Here is a 24,071-nt window from a genome sequence, read left to right on the forward strand (position 1 = left end):
AAAGTTAAGCATGTTCTAAGCTGAACTGAGACAAAGTTACTCAGAACTGGTTTTCTAGGTATTAATTACTATTATATTAAGATGAGGTCAATAATTTGTTAAGAGTCAGGGGACCTCTCAGTGTATCTTTTGTTTCATTATATAATTTGTCTTTTCAATTTAACCAGATATTTAAAGCAAATTCCCAAATTCTACATGTTTAAATACATTTTTCAAAGTTTCTTCTAAACATACATAAGTAATATTTCCATTTTATACTAACAGTGCCCTGGGAGTTCTGCTAGTGCTTGAGATACGTCTCTTATTTTAAACAACCAACAATGAATGCCTAGCCTATGCAGTCTCTGCAGATACCAGTGAGAGTGTTTTGCATGCTCTGTGTCATTTTGCTCTTAATATGTGCTTTTGCTAATGCCTTTTTCCCCCCATTTCTGTTTTTTTCCCCAGGCTACATATCTAAACAAAGTTGTGAGCCAAAACCTCAACACAAGGGACAGAAAGCCAGCACATACTCCCACCGAGGACCCTTTTAGATATTCATTGGGCAACCAAGCAACTACCTATGAAAGCAAAAGCTGTCAGCTGTCAAGTTTGTGTCTGAGTAACCTCCTGAACGATAAAGAAATAGTGGAAGTCATCAAGCACACGAGAGACACATATGAGACCCTCACTTCAGAGATCACCCAGAATGTTTTGGCCAGTGCTACACAAAGTACAACAAAGCCAACATCCAAGACAGAGAGCTTCCCAGGGTTGGCTGCGGCGCCGAAGGATCAGACCACTGCACCCCGGCAGCATTCCACTTTCACGGGGAGATTTGGACAGCCTCCAAGGGGACCCATCTCCTTACACATGTACAGCAGGAAAAATGTTTTCCTCCACCACAACTTACACACTGCAGAGCTGCAGACTTTAGGCCAAAAAGATGGCTAACTGAGTCCTTGTACTCTTGTTGTAGAAGGAGATAAAGTCAGTTAAGGGGATACATTGCTCATCTAGAGCTCAGTCTTAAGTTCTCATCTGCTGCTACCTTTAATTTTTTAAATTTTAGCATTGTGCATGGGCTCGATGGTTTCCTTGTTTCAGGAGGGTGGGGATGGGGTGGACTAGCATGTTAACTTAAGTAACTAGATTGAATTGTCTTGGCGAAGTCACCATATGTATAATAAATGGGACCATCTTGCTGGGATCTCTAGTCCAAAATAGGCCTAATATTTTTCTCATCTTTTTGCCTCTGTCAGCCACTGACAACATGGAAGTTTTCCAGCAGGGGATCTCAAATAGCGCTGTATTTATTGAATAATGTTACTGTGAAAGTAGATGTGAGGAATGAGTAGGTAAGTAATTAGTAAACATTCCTGAATTGTACAGAGACAAGGGAGATCATGAGGCACTCTCTTAGTATCTTGTTTTTGGTTTGTTTTTTGTTTCTTTGAACAATGAAATTTGCTCACATATAAACAAGAGATGCACTGGCTTCTGTTGTGTGAATTTTGAGAATGCCTCATCACACCAGTAGAAGAAGAGACGGCTTTTAATTTTCTTCTAAATGTTCAGTTCACACAGGTTCACCAAGGATTTCAGACACAGTAATTGGAATTCAAGTTGAGAGTGGCAGCTTTGATCCTCCAAAAACTTTGTCTTTTTACTTTTTTTGTTGTATTAGGACATCACATTGTAGTGATATTTGTTCTAGTTTCATAGATGATGTATCACTCATGCATCGAACAGCACAGAATATCATTCTGTGTCATCATCTCATGTCATGGCACATTCCAGTGTATCAAACTGAAAATGGATGGTTGACTAAAGTAATTCCATTGTCTTATCCAGCTCTCTTTGGCTGATGTCCAAATTACTCTAATGTAAATCAGCATGTCTCCAAGGGTACATCTGTGGTTAATGACCTAGAATAGTTGATGACCTGGAGTAACTCTGCATGTTTGGTAGTCTATTGTCATATTACACACCTGTTGAAACCCATATATTCCTAGCTGACCTACAGCATTCTAGTCTCAGAGGAACTTGAAGTAATCTGATCACACTGAAGAGCTTGCAAACGTGCCATTGACATAAAATCCTGGTTGCCCCTTCCAACAGACATGAAACTGAGTGGCTAAGACAAGATATGCTAAACATGTGGCATATACAAAACTAGATGCTGAGCCTAACATGTCTCTGATGGCAGGTAATCTGTTTGAATAATAAGGCATATCATAGTTAGCTGTTGAATAACAAGAATCTCCTGCATTTCAGGGCAGAAGAAGCAGGCCAATAAATCTGAATAAGGTAACCTATCTTTTTATTTATGACTAAGTATGGAGAGGAGGAAGAAGGGGTTCAGCAGATCCTTACTCAAAGATTCAAGTAACTAACATACCCTACCAACCCATAGAAAATGAAACTCCTAAAGGTCAGCAGTCAAGTAATGCACACAATACCATGTACTAGAACAGGGATGGCCACCCTGTGGCTCTGGAGCCACATGCAGCTCTTCAGAAGTTAATATGCGGCTTCTTGTATAGGCACCAACTCCGGGACTGGAGCTACAGGTGCCAACTTTCCGGTGTGCTGGGGGGTGCTCACTGTTCTGCCACAGGCCCTGCCCCCGCTCCACCCCTTCCCGTCGCCTCCCATGAGCCTGCATTGCCCTCGCTCCTACTCCTTCGCCCCAAGAGCCTCCTGCACACCATGAAACAGCTGATCGGGAGGGAGGGGAAGGCACTGGGAGCCGGGGGGGTGGAGGGTGATGGGGGGCTGCTGATGTATTACTGTGGCTCTTTGGCAATGTACATTGGTAAATTCTGGCTCCTTTTCAGTCTCGGGTTGGCCACCCCTGTACTAGGGTAACAATTACCAACAATTAAACATAACATCTGCCTAGCCATGCAATCCAAGCAATCTTTCATAGTTATCAGATTTGTGTAAAGACTGCTTGAGGGAAGAAACGCTTGGATTACGGGCCTTGGAAAATGTGCTGCAGAGCCATTTTAGTAGCCTTGAATCACCAGGCTTCTGTTTATTGAGGCTTCCCATTAAGGCTAGTTTTGAGACATCATCTGCTGTTGAAGACACCCAGGTTTGTCTGAATATGCTATAGTGGTAACTTTGGATTTGCAGAGCTGGGCACATGTGCATCAAGGTGAATATATACAAACTTACTCACTTGGTTTCTTTGTATGAGTTGTTACTGCTAGAATGGAATAATGCAAAATTGCAAAAGCAGAATTATTGAATGAAGTATGGCTGTTCAAGACTCCTAATTGTGCTTTGATACTTGTAAAGTCTATAGACTTAAAAAAACAAAATAGTAGTACCATGATTTCACTATTCAGATCCATGTTTTCATCTGAGCAACTTCTTAAGGGTATGGTAGATTGAAAAAGACAATGATTATTAATTACAGATTTCAGCCTGGACTTTCACAAGAGTTGATGTATGCAATTATATTTCATATCTGTAAATAAATTAAAATATTGTAATCAAGGGCATTTTTTTCCAGGACACAACTGTACTATACTACATAAAAACTTCTTCAATTTTAACTGATATACTGTATTTATAGTTGATTTTTCCCTGGAAAAATGGACTTTTGGATTACACTTTATTTAAAAAAACGCCTACACATTTCAAAAAACATTTTAAATGCTACTATTTTCTTGGAAAACCTTTTTTAAAGCTGAAACTTTCAAAAAACTGGAGAAACAGACCAATTAAAGTGAGGGATATTTTTTAAAAATATCTTGAAGCTGTTTTGTATCAGTATTTTCAGCATTCTTATAATATTATTTGTAATACTAAGTGTAAAGCTGTCCCTGAGAAGGGAGTAAGCCACATGTTAATGTACAATACAGCAGTATCTGTAAAACAGGGGTCCTTTGTGTGATCCTCTTGTATGTATAGTAACTCATAAAGCAACAGCATGTGGACATTCTTTCAGTGAATTGATTCCTTTGTACAAAATCTCTAGTTTTCTAAGACAGTTCCATGTATAAAAATGGTTTATACGTATCTTCAAGGCTGTACATATCTGAAAACATGACACCGGGGGAGAAAGGACATTATTTTTGCCACAGATTTTTCTTTTCTTTTCTCTGTGTCTGTAAAACATAAAGCTTAACTCTTGTAAAATTTCTATTGCAAATTGCTTCTTGTGAGTTTGAGATCTGTTAGTGTCTTAAAGGACATTTTAAAGAGAAGGAAATCCCTTAGGAAAAGCTGTTTCCATGTGAATCAAATGTCCCATTTTTTCTTCAAAATCATCATTTGAAACAGGAAGCATTATTTCCATGCCCTAAATATTTTTTTATAATTGAATGGAGCCACATCTGAAAGACTGTATCATCTTTGTAATTATTGTTACCTACCTAGGCTGTATGCTTCCACATTACTGTTTCAATAAGTTATGGTATACTATCTAATTGGCACAATGGGGCCCAAATTTTGTTCTTTGTAGATCAGGAATGAAATTCACTCCTTGGGCAGAAGGCCAGCAAAGGTCTATGTGCCATTTAATCCTTGACAGTGCTTCCTAGACTTTGTGTGGCCCCTCTGCCCATGGTGACTGTGCAACTAGGCTATGCATTAAAGAGATCTCGGTGGGGGCTCTGCATGCCACTTATAGCTCTGAAGCTGTTTCACAGACACCATTAAAGCAATAGGGCAACTGTCCTCTCACATGTAGACCATCCTTCTTCCCCAACTTGGGGGAGAAATGTCTGGAGAGGGATCTGTATAGTTGCATAGCCACCAACTGCAGTCCACTTTTACCCTGCCCTCACCACAACCCTGCACACCGTTGCTATGCTTGATAGCACAGCCGTGCATTTGGACTCTGTGTGCTCCTTCCAGGAATCCAGGGACATGCCATTCCTGAAGCAAAACTTCATTGCTGCTGCATCTAGAGCCGTCCACACCTCGATAGGGAGACAGGATTCCCTTCCCCCCCACCAAGTTGCTGAGTTTCGTTTAACTTCTTTGCTTGTCATTCTGACATTTATCCACCCTTCTGCTCATGCACTTTCAAGGTTGGCTTACTAACCTCTTTACTGGAAGTCTTACAAGATTAAATTCCGTGGAGCTGTCAAGGTTTGTTTTCAGACTGAAGATGTTCAGACAAGTTCAGGTAAGCATCTGAACATTTGGATGCTTAGCTGAAACTTTTGTGACCTTCTCACAATTACATTATAATAGTAGTCATGTCATCTTTTATATTTTAAATAAGATGCCTAAGCAATAAACAGATCTGCTATTTTCCAACAATTTGAAAATATTTACGTCTAGCTGCTGTATCATCACCACTATACATGGTTTAATCTGCAACCTTCCTGATACAGGCTTCCTGTTACGTTCATCACTCTCTCATATAGGACCTATCTCTTGTGCTATACCCTCAGCTGGTATAAATTGGTGTAGCATCATTGATTTCAATAGAACTATGCTAATTTACAGCACCTCAAAATCTGTCTCATGGTTTTTAATCCAATCCGTGCAATGTATGTGAATGGGCTAGCAAACTACTGTAATCCTTTCCAGGATACATCTGTTCAGGAGCACATACAGAATTTAAATCTTTACTAGATTTATGCAAGTCCCCAGCCATCATCAAACCTGCCAATGCCTCCTCAGTTTTAAGTGTGAAATGTAAGATATGTGATAATGGCATTTAGTTCTTAAACAAAAGCTTCTGATTTTACCATAGAGCGGCACAATGTCCTTTGCCAAAACTCTGAGTATACTTTTACACAATACGTTAAGTGTGAGTGCATTGAAGTGGAACTCTCTTATTGGCATTTACAGGGCTGTTAGGGGGATTAGTGAAGTTATGTGAGTTCTGGTGTCTTCCAAATATGGGTAGCACGTGTCTGTATTTTCACCTCATCCAGCCCAACCACTGGTTTGGTTTGATTTACTCAGTCTTTCATTGAATGGTGTGTGGATGATGACTAGCTCATCCCAAAGGAAATACACATGCCGCTTATAGGATGGGGAAAGCAATAGGAGGGAATGGCAGAGATTATTTGATATGTAGGCTCATAACCTTGAGCTCATGACTGATCCCACTCGCTTCTAGGAAGACAGGTAGCATCAGTTCCCAGTAGAGATTTTTATAATCTGTAATCAGAAGAAATTTCCAGCCTTTTCCTTCAGGTGAGGCCTCCACTACATCCAGACCTTTATCATCTCTAAATGGGATGTCCAGTAATGTGCCCTACATGAGGCAACACTTAAGACTATTGAGAAAGTTCAGCCCCTGTAGAATGCATCTCCAGTTGGGAGGATAATAAACTGGCTATTACCTAATTTTGAGATGAAATAATGGTGTTGGTTTTAACCTATAAAGCCCACCTCAGTGATTGCCTGTCCCTTTGTGTGAGTCCATCAATCAAGATTCTCACATTTAGTAACCCCCTGGATTAAATTAGAAAGGCCTGGCAGAAGGGTGTCTTCTGTTAGGGGTTTTACCTCAGGGATTTGTTTTCTGCCTACGCTAACTGCTTGGATTTAATAATCTTTCGTGCATGCTGAAAGTTCTGTTGACTCAGGAATGATGGTGAGAGAGTCCTTTTGTTAGTATTGTACAGTAGAACCTCAGAGTTATGAACACCTTGGGAATGGAGGTTGTTCGTAACTCTGAAATGTTTGTAACTCTGAACAAAATGTTATGGTTGTTTTGTTTTTTTTCAAACGTTTACAACTGAACATTGACTAAATACAGATTTGAAACTTTACTGTGAAGAAGAAAAATGCCGCTTTTCCTTTATTTTTTTAGTACTGTAGTTTACATTGAACACAGTACTTTTACTGTATTTGCTTTCTTTGAGGAGGGGAGGGGGAGGGGTGTCTCTGCTGCTGCCTAACTGCATACTTCCAGTTCCAAATGAGGTGTGTGATTGACTAGTCAGTTCGTAACTCTGAATTTCTACTGTACTGCTTTGTAAATTCTTTTGAGTTAATTATTTTAATGTGTTTTAGAATGTGATTAAAGTATCAATCAGCAGAGCGTTTTTTAAAATCTAAATATGACATTTTCCGTCACAACTTCAGTTTAAGCCAGAGGTTCTTTTACACCAGAATTTCAATTTGCACACTGCAATGCACTGAAACAGTTTGGAAGTTGGTACTTTTTACTACTTCATTATAGAGAGTGTTTCAATGCAGTCATGTTCACGATGTCCCAACTCCTATATCTATTGGCCCTTCTCTTGCATTTAAATCCATATTGGGTGATAACACACAGAGCGTTCATGAAATTGGGCATCCTGGTGCAGAAGGGATATCTTTAAGCTTTCATACCATAGTTTCTTGGCCAGTCCAAATCCTACCCTCCTGTGAACATAGGCACTATATTGGTTGTGCAAGAACTGCCCTGCAGATCCACAGAGGAGTGAGCAAGATTTATCGCTACAAGTAGGTTCCACTACATTTGAGAGATTCAGCTAAAATGTTCAGTGATGACTGAACATGCATGAATATTCTCCCCTAGCAATACTGTTCCTTAGGATGCTACAGAGCCCTTAAATTGAAGTTGTAATTTACAGTGTATCACACACTTCATTAACTTTCCAAGAAGGCCGTGTTAATAATTAAGAGCAAGTTATAGAATATCGCTAAGGATTTTGAAAGTTCTATTTAACACCCTCTCCCTTTCCCGCACAAACACATACTCATGCACACACAAATAAAGCTTCTAATTGTAAAATAAAGATTCTAACACTGGTTTCACACCTGCTTAACTCCAATGACTTCAGTGGAATTACTTCTGATTTATACCGGGCAAGAGTATAATTAGGCCAAAACAGTTCAAGAAACTGGTGTACTGCCTGGAATTGCACCTGTCATTTTCCTGTTGAAAAAGTTCACAAGCCTAGTAATAGAGTAATCTTCAGATTCATTACAAAGTATAACATTGTTTCCATTGTGTCAACAGCATAAGCAAAATTTTGATTTTCCATTATGTCTGTGCCTTTTAAATGAGGACTCGGTATGAAGCAAGAACAGGTTTTGTTTCTCAGTACCAAAGCCACAATATAGAATCTTGTGCTTAACTATGCGAGTTGTCCTCCTAATAAAAATCTCAGCCATGATCATTTAAAAAAGAAAAAGTCAGCATGTATAAAGAATCTGTAAAAGTAGCAGCCAGGTGGAGACAGTACAAATGACTCTCCTTTGACGAACTAAACTATCAGGTTTTGTTTGCCAACCCATCATTTTTTCCCCATTCACTGCTTTTTCTTTTCATGGTTAAGAGTGCAAAAAATTGCATTTTAAAACCATCTCTGCACTTTGCCACATAGATTTTTTTCTCTTTCATATTCTATGATGAAAATAAGGAAGAAATCAAAATGCTTAACCTTTGATGCATCCAATGTTTAAACAAAAGGATTGACAGAACATGATGATCCATATAAATGGAGAACAGATGTTGTGTAGCTCAGAAAAAAAAGATAGAAGGAAAAAGAGTGACGGATTGATAGTTCTTTTTCTGTTCTAAAAGCAGTGGTGCATAGCTGTTTTCAGTGAAACAAACTGAAGTAATATTTATAAAATAAACCTCTTGGAGAACAAATAAGAGATGGATAGATGATAATATGACCCAGAAATCATGGGAAATGGCACCCGTCGATATTTTTGTCAAATATCTCCACACATGAATTTGTGTACAACTGTAGATTAGATTTAGTGATCCTAAGGTACTGCAATTGAGATGATGGTTATTAACAATAGCAACATAATTGGCTGTTCCCTTTTGGCCATGCCACAAATGAAAATCAGAACAGATTTAGATTCAAGGCCTATTTTTTAAATGATTGACATGTAATCTATTATTTATACTTTTAAGTTTGATGGGAAAAATTAGACTTATTTTTGAACGTTTAATTATAAACCTGATTGTAGAAGTGAACTTTCAGACATTCCCATATTTAAACTTATTACAAATGGCTTTTAATTTTTCCTTTCTTCCAGGAAGAGAATTGGTTAATAAAAATAACGTTACTTTTTCTCCTTCCAATTTTCTTAAAGATAGTAAACTGTGGGATCATTTTGACACTTCTATATATTTTTGTTAGGAGAGCAAGAACCACTTTTATAAGTACAGATATTGGCACAAATTAATTGAATTGTTATAAGGAATAGTGAACTAGACAAATAGTTTATTTGCCAAAAAATGCAGTTTTGTTCAACCTGAAACTATGTGCGAATCACTTATGATCAGCTCTCAAAAGATGGTTGTATAGGGATTGGCACAGATCATTTTATCTCTAGATTACCTGACCAAATCTGGCATTGATCAGTAAGTGAATACCTCATTGCTGTACGATATCAGTAACTGTCTATATTCATCTGACTACCCTCAACTTGGTCATATCAGTATAGTTTCTAGTGGACAAATGTGTATATCTTAAAAACTAACTGACAGCCCTGTTGGCGGTCTCAGTCTGGAGGCCAAGGACCCCATAGGTACAGACATGACTGCCCTCTTAGCTATAGATGTGGTCCTTCCAGGCCATCACTGAGTCTCTTTAACAGTGTGGTGATGGAACCGTGCATTGTTGCAGTCTAGGCAGTGCCTGTTCTGGTAATAAATAGAGGACTTCCCTTTCCTGCCATGTCATTCTGGCCATCTTTCATTGACACTACCCCTTCTTAAATCTTAAATCTTGCCTTAGGTAGTTCAGAGTACTCTATTAATTCAGGAAGTAGGGAGACCTGAAATGAGTGGTGCTGATGTCATAGCTGTTAGTCAGTTTCTGCTAAAGTACCACTTCAGTTTACTGCTGTACTTAGAGGAACTTCTGTGGATTACATTCTTAATAAAGTAGAGTTACTCTTCATTAATATTAGCAGCAACTTTTTTTTTTTGGCCCTGACCTGAACTCGCCTCCAGTTCGGCACCCACAAATAATTGCAGTCTTATTTCATAGTACTTAGATATCCAAGTATTCTATCTGTAAGCACAACCAGCAACTTAGATATTCTAGCACTATAAAATGCACGTACCATATTTGTGAGGGCGAAATCAGAGGCCACTGCTGAAAATTGGGCCCTTAATATGTTACTTTTCCTAATTTGGTTGCCAGTACACATTTTCAAATTTTATACTTTTGTTGGAATAGATATCTTTACTCCTGAAATCTGCTTTAATTCTAACAGAGTCCTGCTAACTTGCTTTTCTGTTGGTTTGTTTCCTATTGCTCAAAGCAAGTCCAGTGAAAACACCCCACACTTCTAGCAACAAATGTTAGGATGTGGCAGTTTTGGTAAAATAACATGAAGTTGATATTTCAAACTTCCATTGGCATATTCCTAACAAATGTTAGGATGTGGCAGTTTTGGTAAAATAACATGTAGTTGATATTTCAAACCTCCATTGGCATATTCAGCACCTCACAGGATTGGGCCCATAAATTCTAGTTCTTGCAGATCCTAAATTTTAACTACAAGTCTTTGTTGTCCATGCCATTCTTTAAACTCATGTTTACTGGGGCCCCATACCTATTTGATACTCATCTTGTGTTAACCATGCTCTTCACCACCTTTTCCACCAAATGCATCCGATGAAGTGAGCTGTAGCTCACGAAAGCTTACGCTCAAATAAATTTGTTAGTCTCTAAGGTGCCACAAGTATTCCTTTTCTTTTAGCGAATACAGACTAACACGGCTGCTACTCTGAAACATGCTCTTCAGTTACACTGATATGACACAGAATGCTCTAAGGGTAACTGGGATTCCAGTGTCTATGTCATTCTCCAACAATTGTGAAGTCCCTTTCTTCAAGTACGGTTTTGGCCCCGCTGCCACCAAATGGTAAGCCCATCCTCCTGCGATTATTCTGTTTCCCAATATGATGTTTGAAGTACTTGTGTAACACAGAAATCCTTGAGACTTGGGCCAGGTAAAGTCTGACAGTGTAATGAGTGGGATGGAATGTATGGAATCATATTTAGCATCAATTCTTAAGCACAGGCTTAAGACAGTCCTTGTAAATATACACTTCATCTGTCTCAAAGACTACAATCCGATAAAACAGACAAGGGTGAGTGAGACAGATACAGCCTAAACATTCACACATGCACTTCTTTATATCTATTATGTACCTTTTAAAATAAATAAATAAATACACATCAACTATACCTGGCTGCCCCCAAGCTCTCCTTTAGTTGTTAGTTTTCTTGTAGGCATCACAGTAGTGGGTATTAGAAGGAGAAAGAGTGGTGGCTTTATGGATCAATGCAGGAAGGGAGTTTCATGACAGAATAACTTCCACCCTCCACAAGGAAATGTTTACTTGATGTCCTGGGGAATTTTACATGAAATTGAAGCAATTCACACAAGTTGTAAATGAGTCACATTGTCAACTATAAGAAAAGTTAGGCTGGGTCAGTACTATATACACAGTCTAGGAGGGACTGATAGTTTGTTGCTATGAGTTTTTAAGTTATAACAATTGCTCCTTGGCTCAATGAAACTGAATGAAATTTTGAATAAAGTAAAGCCAGAAAAAAGCAGTCTTTAAAAATATGCGCGCACTGCATAATCATTCTCATTACTATTCTAGGACTCTAGGAAGTGTCCTGGATGACAATATCAGAATGCAGTATTTGTGAAAGCATGACTTTTTGCTGCATTTCCAAAATACTAGAGGGTTGTTTTTTATATCCTAATGACACGTTCAGCTAGACTCAACAGCACTTGCAAATTGTTCCACAGGTTAGTTTCGATAGATTTTTCTACTTTGTCGATGCTGGAAATCACTCCCTTAATTTCTCATAAATGGCACAGGGATTTTATGAAACAGCATGGCAGGCGTTCAGTCGCCACCATGTAAACTCGTCACAAGCTACTGATTACTTGGAGAAAAACCATATCCAAAGTAGTTTCTCAGTCTCTTCAGCTGCCTAACTCTCACTTAAAGTACAAATGAGCCTCTACAAAGATATTTGGGAAGACAGTTCTGTTGCATGTGGGTACAGCAGTTGTTGAGCAAAATTTCAGTTCTAACTATTGTCTTGGCTACTGAGGGAGATACAAGTAAAGTGTAAATGAGAGGACTATCAGAAGCATCAGCAACTGACACAGAAATCAGTCAATATTTTTTATCTCACTGTATGTGCCATACTGCTTTGATACAACAATGTATATAAAGTTCAGAATGTACTCCTCCATTAGCTCTAGATGTCCTAGACATGAGTTAAAATAGAATTATGCAAATTTATGTCATTATAACTAAGTAGCAGCAATTCTGTCTTGTGTGACTCCTCAACCAGTAAGCCACTTAATTTAAAGATTGAAACAATCCACCCTTTCCAATGCCTGAATATCTTCATAGTTCTCCCATTGTTTCAAAGTTCATGAGGGGAACTGTGTAGCATGCCCTGAAGATAATCTGATACCAGGCCAAACCCTGTAAAATATTTTCTATAAATATTCTAATATTTAAATGAATTTGATTTGGTCTCAAGAGGGATTGAATTTTACTGGAGTGAATGTTTGAGAAACTGTGTTACGTAGCTATATGGGCAACTCTTTGTGGAAAAAGAAATGTATATTCACACAGGCAAATATTTGCAGTGGAAGTATATACACGTTATGTTAATCGGGGAACAAACACCACCATAAGACTAACCAAGCCAACCACAACTAAGTTATGCTGCTCATGTAGAGAATGTTAAATGCCAAATACTACTTATTATTGTTTATAACGTGTATTACAATTGCATCTAGAAACCACAAGTGAGATTTTGGCCGTGCTGGTCCAGGCATTGTTCAAGCCTATAGGATAAGATAGTCCTGCCTAAAACTTAATAAACTGTCTGTAATGATAAAAAATAGCATTCACATTTCTCAATGAATAAGCTAAATGAAACAGATCTGCTCAAAGATATCCCTAGAACAGAAAAATATTAAATTCATCATACATTATTCCTTGTGAATTATTTGCTCATCTCTACTTAAAACAAACAGTAGCTACACTATCTGGGAAACTGCATTTTGTTCAAAAACATCAAGTACCTGTTCTAGCATTGCAATTTAAATTATTTGCAAAGAAATTAGTCAATTACAATATCCCCCAATATTACTGTATCAAACACTAGGTATCAATTTATCACTATTCGATGTATCTACAGAATGTGTACCTTAGAACTCTGGACATGTACATCATTCTTCACAGTCTCCTAATAGAGAGGACATCTACTGTTGACGCCAGTTTACTGCTCCACAAAGACTCCAGGCCTTATCTGTTTTTCTTATGTGCTTTGTCACAAATCTTTGTCCTTTTCGCATAGAAACCTGGTCCCTTGAAGGGAGTTTGAGCTCACTCTCACCTGTGCCTGATTTACCTCCCAGAGCATCAGCGCAAGACCCAAGCCAGCTGGGATAGCTTGCACTTTGTAGGAGGAGAGCGCTGTAGGGAGTCAGAGTTTTTCCAGCAGCAGAGGCCTGTGTTAGGACTGTGGGTGTCTCTGTGGAAAGAGTTGCTCCCTGTGAGGCTGAATCTGTGAGGGAGGCCTAAAGGTCTGCATAGGAAGTGTTTCCAGGGAGGAGTGAAGCAGGATATGATTCATGAAGAAGATCTGCTCTTTCACAGCATTAGGATCTCCTGGAGCTGAGGGAGGGACTGGGTTCCTTTATGCCTCAGCTGTGCCACCAGCAGGGGTCAAGCTGACAACCCCAGCAAGAGAGCGCCTGACTGAGAGAACCTGGAGAGGACTGGAATAAAGACTGTGGGCGCACAGTTGTGGAGAACTCTGAATCAAGGGCTAAAGGACTGCTCTGAGAGAGCTACATTTACTCTGGGCTCATTTGCTTATCCCTGACAGGGAAAGGACTCTAACAGAAGTTTGTCTGTGAAGCTAAATCCCAAATCATCTGGCTGCCTGGGCAACCCTACAAACAACCAGCTGGAAGAGAGGAAACTAAGGCACAGACCTATGACTATACAGTGGGTGAGGTAAGGATTGGCTACAGTCCTGCATTTGATCGTTGACAGGGTGAGGATGTTTGTCATGGCAGAATGAATATTGACTTTTTTTCATCTCTTTTAAAACAAGAAGGGTAGAATAAGGACGAAGTTCATTATTTTCATTTCATTTTATCTTTTCCCCCTTCAAAGCATAAAATGCACAGTTCCTCTGTCTATAATTGTCTTAGCTGTTTATGTAGTGTGATTAATTTAACACTGTTATTCAGCTTTAACAAATAACAAAGAGGTTCATTTGTCATCATTCACAGCTGTAAACAAAACTAGCACATTTCAGACCCTCACAAATATAACTAAAGCAAATGACAGAGCACATTGAACTTACTCTTGGGAAATAGGTCTCTGCTATTGAGCCAGTTATTTGATTGGCTGTGTAATGAAGTAAAACTTGTTTTCTTCTTCATTCTTTAACCAGTTCATTAAGGTTTTTGCCCTGCCAGTTGTTGTTTACTTTTGCCCTATTAAAAATGTAACTCTTTGTTTTTGAACATTATTCTACAGCCTGGGCCTGATCAAAAGCCCAATGAGTTAATGAGAGTCTCTCCTCGAGGCAGCATGGGCTGGTAAATTCGGCACTGGGCTAGGAATCAAAAGATCTATGTTCTAGTCCTGGTTCTACCACTGACCTATTGTAGGGCCTTGGGAAAGTTATTTCATCTCTGTGCCTGAGGGTTCCCTTCCATCCTCTGTCTTGTCTATTTAAATAGTCTTTGTCCTAAATTAGTTACTATCACTTACTCTGCATTTATGCAAAGTCTAGCACAATGGGGCACCAATCTCAGTTGGGTCCTTCAGGTGCTACTGTAACACAAATAAAACAATTCCCTTGACTTTCAGTAACTTTGAGTCAGGCCCTGCACGAGTGGCATAGATGGGTACCTATATACCTGCTATTATGGTATTTTCTGTTCTATTAAGCCTAGAAAGGAGATATTTTACTGAGCCTTAACCTTTGTACTCTGAGTAAAAACGAAACCAGTACGAACATGGTGATATGTCGCTGTGGAATGTCTCACCTTGCTTTTTTTTTTTTTTTAAGTGGACCCTGCAGAAGAATACTGACATATCGTCTTCCATTTTTTTTTCTCCCAAAAGGTTGGGTGTAGGAGTAAAACATTCTGTCAACATCTTTCATTTCCTATTTGCATTGAGAATACCTTCTTGACTCACTGGAGCGAACGCTGGAGAGTAGTACGTGGCAGCCATGTGGGTCAAGGCAGCGGTGGCCGTGATAATCCACTTCCAAATCCAATACAGACTAGTGAAAAATGACCCTTTCAATTGCTTTAGTATAAATACTATATCTGCTACGTTCCCCTTAGGACCTATTATATTTCTCCTCTGTAACGCCAAACTCAGTCCTAATCAAATCCACCAACTCATGCAGTGAGAAAAGGTTTTGTTTGAAGGGACCTATTCCTATGTGATTCCGGAGTTCAGATGCTATATGGAGAGGGACAGATAAGTTAGACCCCCAGCTTTCCCAGCAAATGACTACAGCAATCTTTAAAAACCACTTTGCTCTCTGTCTTCAGCCTTAGTCAAATTGACACTAAGTTTGGACTATGCAATTTGTAATACAAGGCAATAGCACTAACAAAGCCAAGTATCACTTCATGCACATGGAGTACACATGAGTTATCTTTATTTGATAACTAAGCATTAAGAGCTGCACTTGTGCTATTCCTATTGATTTCAGTAGGATTTGTATCTGACAACTGAAGGCCAAATATAGTCCTGATCAGAGCACACTTGTATAACATACCAGTTCCATATTAGCACTCATTAGTGTCTATGCTGCATTTGGCACCGTCAGTTCCAAATACAGTCCTTAAACTGGCAGATTAAATTAGATGTGTCCCTGGAGCCTGCAATTATATAAGAGTGTCATTCAGATAGAGAATAGGGAGAGACAAGTATTCAAGTTCAGCCCCTCACAAGGAGCCCAAACCTTTATGTTTCTGCCTCCTGCAAGAGAGCCTAAGTCTGTGAAGCTGAAGATACAGGGAGTTGAGGGCTCTCATCACCTTTGCAGGATCAGGCCATAAGAAATTAGAATAGGGAAGTATCAGATAAGGTGCATATCAGCAAGTAATGTAGTTCCTTGACCAGTTTCCATGGTAACATTTGCCACTATATAAAACTAGGAAGAAAACAGATTTACAAAACACAGGGTCTGATTATCATTGTGAACATTGCTACTGGTTGTGTAGTGTTCAAAGCAGTCAAATAACTGAAACATTCAGAATCACAGCAATCCAATCAGAGTACGCTAAAATCTTTAATTCTGGACTATCCAATACAGTAACTGTCTCTTACAAAGATGAATGATGAAATGATATCCGTATGAGAGAGAGAAACCAACTGCAGAAACTGTGGCTTTTTAAGGGTATTCAAATACCTGCGTTGGTTGCACCTCAGAAGACGGTTCCTTTACAGGAATTCCTGAGTTAATGCTTAGCCTCTAAGAATGAGCCGCCGGTCTAAATTGGGTCTGCTGCATTTGTATCTGCAACAACCTTAAAAAACCTTCAAGGCTCTACCTTGAAGATGCTTCACTTTAAATGACTGGAATTACTTGCAGTTCCGGAAAGATTCAGTGTTGACTCATGGATACTTGGCAGTTTCTTCTAAAACTGAAAACTTATGCTGTATGAATATTCTCTCACACCAGTCATTGTCCTAGTAGTGGATACCTCTCACTCCTTGAATTTACCTTGCTTGATTCAAAAACATTTTTTAAAATCCAGATTCTAACTTACTCTTTAGCATTACTGATAATGGAAGCTCTATTTATAGCTTTAATAGATGGCTAGTGGGAGCCAGGTTTACTCCTGCACTTATCATGATGCCATTGCATTGCTGCCTCTTAAGAGCATTTTTTAAATTCTTGTTTTGTTCACAAATAGAATCAAATTTGTAGAGATGGAAATTCTGCAGAAGCAGCTTGTTCGCCCTCTTCAGGAGGGAGTCTTTCGTTTGGCCCATCAAAGAGAGAGCGAGAGACCAGCCACAAAGGTCAGTTTTTAAATGCAAGATTTCTTAAAACTTGAAGGCATTTGGATGCAGGATTTTAGATCAAGCACCCTATAACTTATCCCTGCTCTGAACAGGGTAATAGCAACCACTTATGGCAGCCCAAACCCATTAGGATGTCCAACATTGCTAATACCAGTAAAGCTCTACTGGTGTTTGCAGCAGAAGGAAACTTTTGTAAAATCACCTTAGTGTACACAAAAAGAGCAGACAGGTTACTGAGGAGAAGACATTAAAAATCATGAACTGAATAGAGACACTGGATTTATGGCTTATTACAACATTCTCCACCCCAGCAGCTTCCCCTTTCCTTCTTCCCAATGACTGGGTGATAACTGACCACTTCATCTTGAATGGTCCTTGCTAAACAATCTGTTCCATGTTGTATTTGGCTGCAATGCTCTGAGTAAGTTTTCCAGACCCTCAGAAGAGCTCTGTGTGAGCAAAGTTGATCCAGTAAGATATATTGGTTCATCCACCTTGCCTCTCCAGCAAATGCAGACATTTCATATTGTTCTAGCATATGTATACACACACACACACACACACACACACAATCTTTTGAAGTATCCTTTGCAATCTGGTCTGCTTAAGAAAGAAAGGTGAATAATTAGAGGAACATATCAGCTGGCTCAGCCCTCCAATCCAATTATTTCCTAAGTTCTTTAAATTAAGTCCACAGTGATAAGGGTACATTTTTAAATTGGCATCAGGACGGTACCATCACAAAATAGCTAACTATCCTTGGGAACTCTTTCACAGATTCTAAATCCGCGATCTCAGAGAAAAACTAAATTTTCCTTTGAGGTGTTTTCTTTATTTCCTAGAAGTTCAGGAAGATACAAGCAAGCAAATATACATTAAAACCTAGAGTATTAAATAGAAAAGGCTCCAAGTTATTTCTGAAGGTCCGGCAGGATTAATGAGCCTGGACCAGCATTTACACGTTGAATCTTCATGGGAAGCCTAGATTCAGTTCCACATCTAAACTTTGTGACTGGCTCACATCTCTCCTTTTGATTGAACGAGGACCATTTTGTATTGTACGTCTTGCAGAAATTCACCATTTATGCTGGCCTTAAAGCAAAAGGTGAAATTGTGCTTCAACTTTTGAATGAAGTCATGTATTGAGTTATTGTCTAAAACTTGGAGCAAAACTCCGTCATAGAAGAAAGGATCTGAGAGCCTACCCAGAGCGAAACTTTACTTTAAGTACCCATTTCATGTTATAGAATAAAATTCTATTTTTGGAACAAAATTAATCTTTATTAGTTCACAACATAGCTGCACGTGCTGAGCAGGTAATTTCCTGTTACTGCGCTCTGTCACACAACCCATAATGTCATTCATAAACAATATTAAAAGTGCATTGACAACATTGTCTTCCTACATACACAGCAATCATGACACGACTGATGCCAGGCAACAAAAGAGCAAGGCCACGGAGAGCACACTACAGCAACACACACTACTCTGGTTTACTATTAAAATGTTTTACCAAAGCCTTCTTGAGCTTTATAGCATCATGCTGAGCTCTTCTATCTGGCTCGTAGACAGCTGCTTCACCTTCACCCCCACAGAAACTTTTCCCCCTTTTGCTTCATAGATATTATGCAGTAAACAGCATGTAGCTTTAACCATTGGGATATTTTTCTCACTGAACTCCACTCTAGAGAGTAAACACCATCAGCGGCCCTTCAGATGACCAAAGGCACATTAAACTGCCATTCTGCTGTGCCTGAGCCTATAGTTGAAGCACTCCTTCGTGCTGTCAGGGTAGCAGATGCATGGCTTCATGAGCCACGGGAGCAAGGGGTAGGCTGGGTTGCCCAAGGTCACTGTTGGCATTTCAGCATTCCCAACGGTAATCTTCTGGTCGGGAAAAAATGTTCCTGCTTGCAGCTTTCTGAACAGTCCTGTGTTCTTAAAGATGCACATGTCATGCATCTTCCCTGACTAGCCAACACTGATTTCGGTAAAGAGTTCCTGGTGATCCACCAGTGCTTGCATATCCACAGAAAAGTAGCCCTTTCTGTTGATGTACTCTGTGGCAAGGTGGTCTGGTATGCATGCCATCTATTGCCCCACTGCAGTTTGGACCTAACATAATTTTGTAGTTTAGATGCCACTGGAAAGTGACTTCAGGGCACTGTAGGATGCAGATGCACTTTCTCTCCAAAGTAGACATTAAACTGTACTTTACTTTCTCCTAAGTCCTACACTTTGCAGTCAGGTATGGTGATGTCATTTTACAGGGTAAGTAAAATGCTATTCTAAGGAAAAAGCTTCCTCCAACCTGATTGTGCTGTGGGAGTTCTTTGCAGGGCTCTATAATAGCTCAGCTTGTCTAAATTGTCATTTTAACAACAGTATAAAACACACTTCTTCTGCCCCCCCAAACCTTCCCTACTCACTGGTTTTCTAAGTGGCAATGGGTTTTTGTTGTTAATAATCTCTTTGCCAGCAAGTGAACCTACTCCAGCCATCATTGTATAGCATCAGAATATCCAGCAATCACAAAGTACTGTGTAGTATTTGAAATAGCATCTACTTTGCTTTGGTCACTCAAAGCATACTATAATTGCCCAGAAATGTACAAAGACAGGGGAGCATATATTCATAGATACTAAGGTCAGAAGGGACCATTCTGATCATCTAGTCCGACCTCCTGCACCGCGCAGGCCACAGAATCTCACCCACCCACTCCTACAAAAGACCTCACCTATGAGCTATTGTAGTCCTTAAATCATGGTTTAAAGACTTCAAGGAGCAGAGAAGCCTCCCTCAAGTCACCCATGCCCCATGCTACAGAGGAAGGCGAAAAACCTCCAGGGCCTCTCCAATCTGCCCTGGAGGAAAATTCCTTCCCCACCCCAAATATGGCAATCAGCTAAACCCTGAGCATATGGGCAAGATTCACCAGCCAGATACTACAGAAAATTCTTTCCTGGGTAACTCAGATCCCATCCATCTAATATCCCATCTCAGGGGATTAGTCCTATTTACCCTGAATATTTAAAGATCAATTACTTACCAAAATCTGAAGTAATATCTTTTATTGGACCAACTTCTGTCCTGAAGAAGCGCTCTGTGTGGCTCAAAAACATGTCTCTCTCACAAACAGAAGCATGGGCAGTGGGTATAATAGGCCAGGGAAGGCTTTGCTGCCCCTAAGGGACACCTGGACAGTGGTGGCCCCACTCCTTACCTGAGTTTCCCCACACCACGCCTGCTGACTGTCTACCTGCACTCCACCTTCCTCCCACTCCCAGGTCCCTACTGCTTGCTGCATGGCTTCTCCTTGCGTGTGGGGGAGTAAGGAGGGACGCTGTGAGCAAACAGTGGGCCCGGGGGTGTGGTGGGGAAGTGATCCCGCTTGGCCAAGCACTGGGGCCACCAGCTTGGACGGGTGGGCAGGGAGGGCACCGGCTCTGCCCAGCACTCGGGCTGGGGGCAGCTCAACCCGGCACTTGTTCAAGGAGCAGCTTGGTCCGGCCCTCAGGTGGGAGGGAGCGGCTCAGCCCGGCATGGTGCTGTGTGTGTGGGCGGGGGGGACAGACACTCGACTCAGCCTGGGGCTGGGAGGGAGAGGGGGCAGCTCAGACCGGTGCTGGGGGAGGCGGGGGTCAGGGGTCAGTGGCTCGGACTGGCGCTCAGGCGGAGGTTGGGCAGTGGAGCAACGCTTGGCCAGGTGCTGGGGCTGGGCTGAGGGCGCAAACCACAGCTCTTCCGGTCACAGGAGGGGCCTCGGGATTCCTCCTGTTGTGGGTGGGCGGGTTTCAGGGCTCTGGCATGTGGGGGGGATGGGGCCGGTAGGTTAGCCTCCCCAAAGTGGGAGTTTACCCGCCGCCCATGAACAAAAGTTAGACCAATAAAAGATAATACCTTACCCACCTTGTCTCTCTCATATCCTGCGCCCGACATGGCTACAACTACATTGCATACAGACATTTTTAGACAGTTGTGCCTTTAAGCAGATCTCTGGCTCTACTGCCAGATTCCCTGTTGGCAGATTGAGTCTCAGCTGTAGGGGATCACAGCTTCTGTTCTTCCTCTGGAAGTTTCTTTCTCTTTCTGAACAGTGACTGTTTAAAATAACAACTGTGGAGTGCTATAATCATTGGACAACAACTTCCAGAGCAAATATGCAAGTAAGCTGTTTTCAGTAGCCCTATAGACTTGGTCTAAAAGTCAAGTCTAAAAGTGGATTCTTTCCACTATCACTAAGTATCTGCAATCAGAACTTTAACTCTCTTGTTGAATATGCAGAAGCTGGAATACAATCTACCTCATCTCCCCAATAACTATATTGGCTCTGTAGTGCTAACAGGTGCTAACAGTCACTTTTCAGAGCAGAACTTGCAGCATGTGCTACCTTGAGTAGTGTAGGGACTATGGGCTTGTCTCCATGGCATGGCAAAGCATGCCAGAGGGGTGTGATTTGTAAAGCACACTAATTTTTATATGCTCTAAATGCCCTGTACAGACCCCACTGGCTCACTCTAAAAGGTACCTAGTTCCCATTACTATAATCCAGCGCATACCAGCTGTGTCTACATGGCGCAGTTAGAGCACAACAAATCACACCCGTCTGGTGCGCTTTGCCAGTGCTGTATAGACAAGTCCTATGAAAGTGATATGGCTTTCCCTTTTCTCCATCCCCTTTGGGGTGGCTATTGATGCTCCCCACATGTCTTCCTTGCATTCAGCTGAGTGATTTGCATCCAGCCCCTGCATGGGCCCTCAACGTGGGATAAAAGGCTCCTCCTGTTTTCTGCTGAGATCACCTTCAAACCTACTCACATCTCAATTTGTGCCACTGAATAGCTTTTGAAATGGAATAGGCTCCCTCTTTGGGTTGCCTCTGGTGGGAATGCTATCCAATTATTTCATATCACTAATCTGTTTTTGCCTTGGTTCCAATAATTCGGCAAACCCGCTGAGGTTTTTCTACAGTCAATAACTTCGGGATGCCTTGCACTGAATGTATGTAATGTGCTAATTATTGGAGAAAACTCAGTAGCCAATAAATCTGCATGACTCAGAAACAAACTAGTTCTCTCTGATTTACTCTGCTCAGTTACTTGGGAAGTCTCAGCCTCTGAGGGTTGATTGTGAACTACTTGCAGTACCTGATTTCAAATGTTCTTCTGTCTTCCCAGAATTATCAACCCTGAGTCTAAATACTTTGGATTATTCAAGCAAGACATCCTGTAGCTGATCACTGAGGGCTCTTCTGCGACTGTTACTCACGCCAAGTATTGCCGTAGTCTGCAAGTAGTCTCAGTGAAAGGATGTCACTATCAGGCCTCCGTTCTTGTAGATCCCCTTGTCTTTTTCTGAGATAGCTGAATGACAGCTGGGTTGTCTGTAGTGGCAATCTCTGCTCTAATTTATAACAGAGTGGTCGCAATTAAAAAACAAATCAGTACTTATTGTTTCACAATCTGACTATTGCGGTATTTCCTACACTTCAATTGGAAAAAACACTATATGTTTAACTACCATTGATAGCTAATGCTAATGTTTTTAAAATGGGATTATTGTAATTACTCCAAATTCCTCAATGTAATTCCTGTAAGTGTTGATCCACCACAAATCCTGTTGCAATTTCTAGTTCTTTATGCAGATTTAGAACACTTCTGAGAAAAGGATTCACACATCATTTGATCAACATCTCGCTTTTGCATTGCCTGTGAGATATTGAAATGCCCCGTATAAATGGTAAAGACGCAGATAAATGGAGGGGCTGCAGGCAGCCATCTGTGCTCACCACCTTCCTATGCTGTAGGCTGACGTTTCAAAAAAGGGGAAACTGGGGCACTGTGGTTGGAGGTGTTGCTGGGAATCTTTCTGCTAAGGAAATTTAGCGAGTAAGTGGGAAGAAAAAGGAGCACTCCCTCCCCATTTCATCGAGGAAAAATTCGGATGCTTTCCTGTAAAGGGCAGAGTGGGAGAAAACAGTAAATATCCCTTTTGACACCTTTCCTGTTATCCCCAACATCTCCCACTCCAGTCTACCCTGCCCTCATCCTCCCAACACACCACCAAATGACCTACTTCCTCCTTTAACATTCCCTCCTGCACTCAGCTCTGCCAGCCCAACCTTTCCCCCAATCTCCCAATAACCCCATCTGCCCCTGCTCAGACTCCTTCCTCTGCCCCACACACCTATCTTCCTGGCTGAGAGCTCCCCTCTTCCAAATGAGCTTTCCCCCCAATCAGAACCAGTTCAGCTATGAACAGGTCTGTCATCTGAGAACTCCAAGCTCAAAACATCCCCTCCCCTTCTGCCTTCCTCCATGTACAACCCCCTCAGGCTCAGAAAACCCACCCTGTGTTCAGAACCTCTTACCCCCAATTTCTTGCCTCTTATTGGTAGGTCTGGAAAAGCAGGAGCAGCGGTAGCACTGAGCATCTGCAGGCAATCATACTCTCTGCCTCCCTGGGGCTGAACAAAAATAGTCAGACAGAAATTTGTATTCCCTGCTCTGTCTCCTCTCTACTGCCTGCAAGGGCCAGAAGTCTCCCAGGGGTAGCACAGGGATGCTTTGCAGCTCCATCAATTGTCACCCAGTGGCAGGAGGTGGTACTGCAAAATGAACCACACTACATAGTTTATATTATAGGGGATTATGCACACTAACCACAATACCAGCCACCCCAATTATCTGGATTACATCCTCCTTTTCCTAAAGTATCAACAGCAGCTGCATTTTCCAAGCTGCCCATTTTAGCACCAAACATTTAGCTGTTGAGCTCATTTATAATTTCTGCTTCTGGAAATAACTGCAGTCTGTTCTACAGCAATGTGGGCATGCTGCCAGTGGGTAGCTCCAAATTGTTCAGAGTTCCCATATGGATGTTCAGTTTATCCAGGTGTGTTTGGCCTTATGTCTTATGACATAAAGAAATATCATTACAGCTTTGGAAGTAAGGCTTGGGAATAAGCATAGCACATAACATAACTTCCCACACCCAAATCTAGATTTAAGTCACTAAAATGTTGATCTGTTTCCAGGAGATCTATTTCTATCACCAATTCCAGTAG

The 24,071-nt window shown here is 40.8% G+C and overlaps 1 protein-coding gene across 4 annotated transcripts in view; it reads left to right on the forward strand.

Annotated features, from left to right (window-relative positions):
• CCSER1 (coiled-coil serine rich protein 1) overlaps positions 1–4,485 on the forward strand; it is a 1,112,896-nt gene extending 1,108,411 nt beyond the window's left edge. The window contains exon 9 of one of the 4 annotated variants that reach the window (XM_043512606.1): positions 448–2,721. In XM_043512606.1, the coding sequence (XP_043368541.1) occupies positions 448–933 (486 nt within the window). In that variant the 3' untranslated portion in view covers positions 934–2,721. Of the gene's footprint in view, positions 1–447 lie in introns of all 4 variants that reach the window. The other 3 variants (XM_038400041.2, XM_043512607.1, XM_043512610.1) reach the window with 3 other exon arrangements.
• The last annotated feature ends 19,586 nt before the right edge of the window (positions 4,486–24,071 follow it).

This window comes from Dermochelys coriacea, chromosome 4 (assembly GCF_009764565.3).
Source record: "Dermochelys coriacea isolate rDerCor1 chromosome 4, rDerCor1.pri.v4, whole genome shotgun sequence".
Classification (NCBI taxonomy): Eukaryota; Metazoa; Chordata; order Testudines; family Dermochelyidae; genus Dermochelys; species Dermochelys coriacea.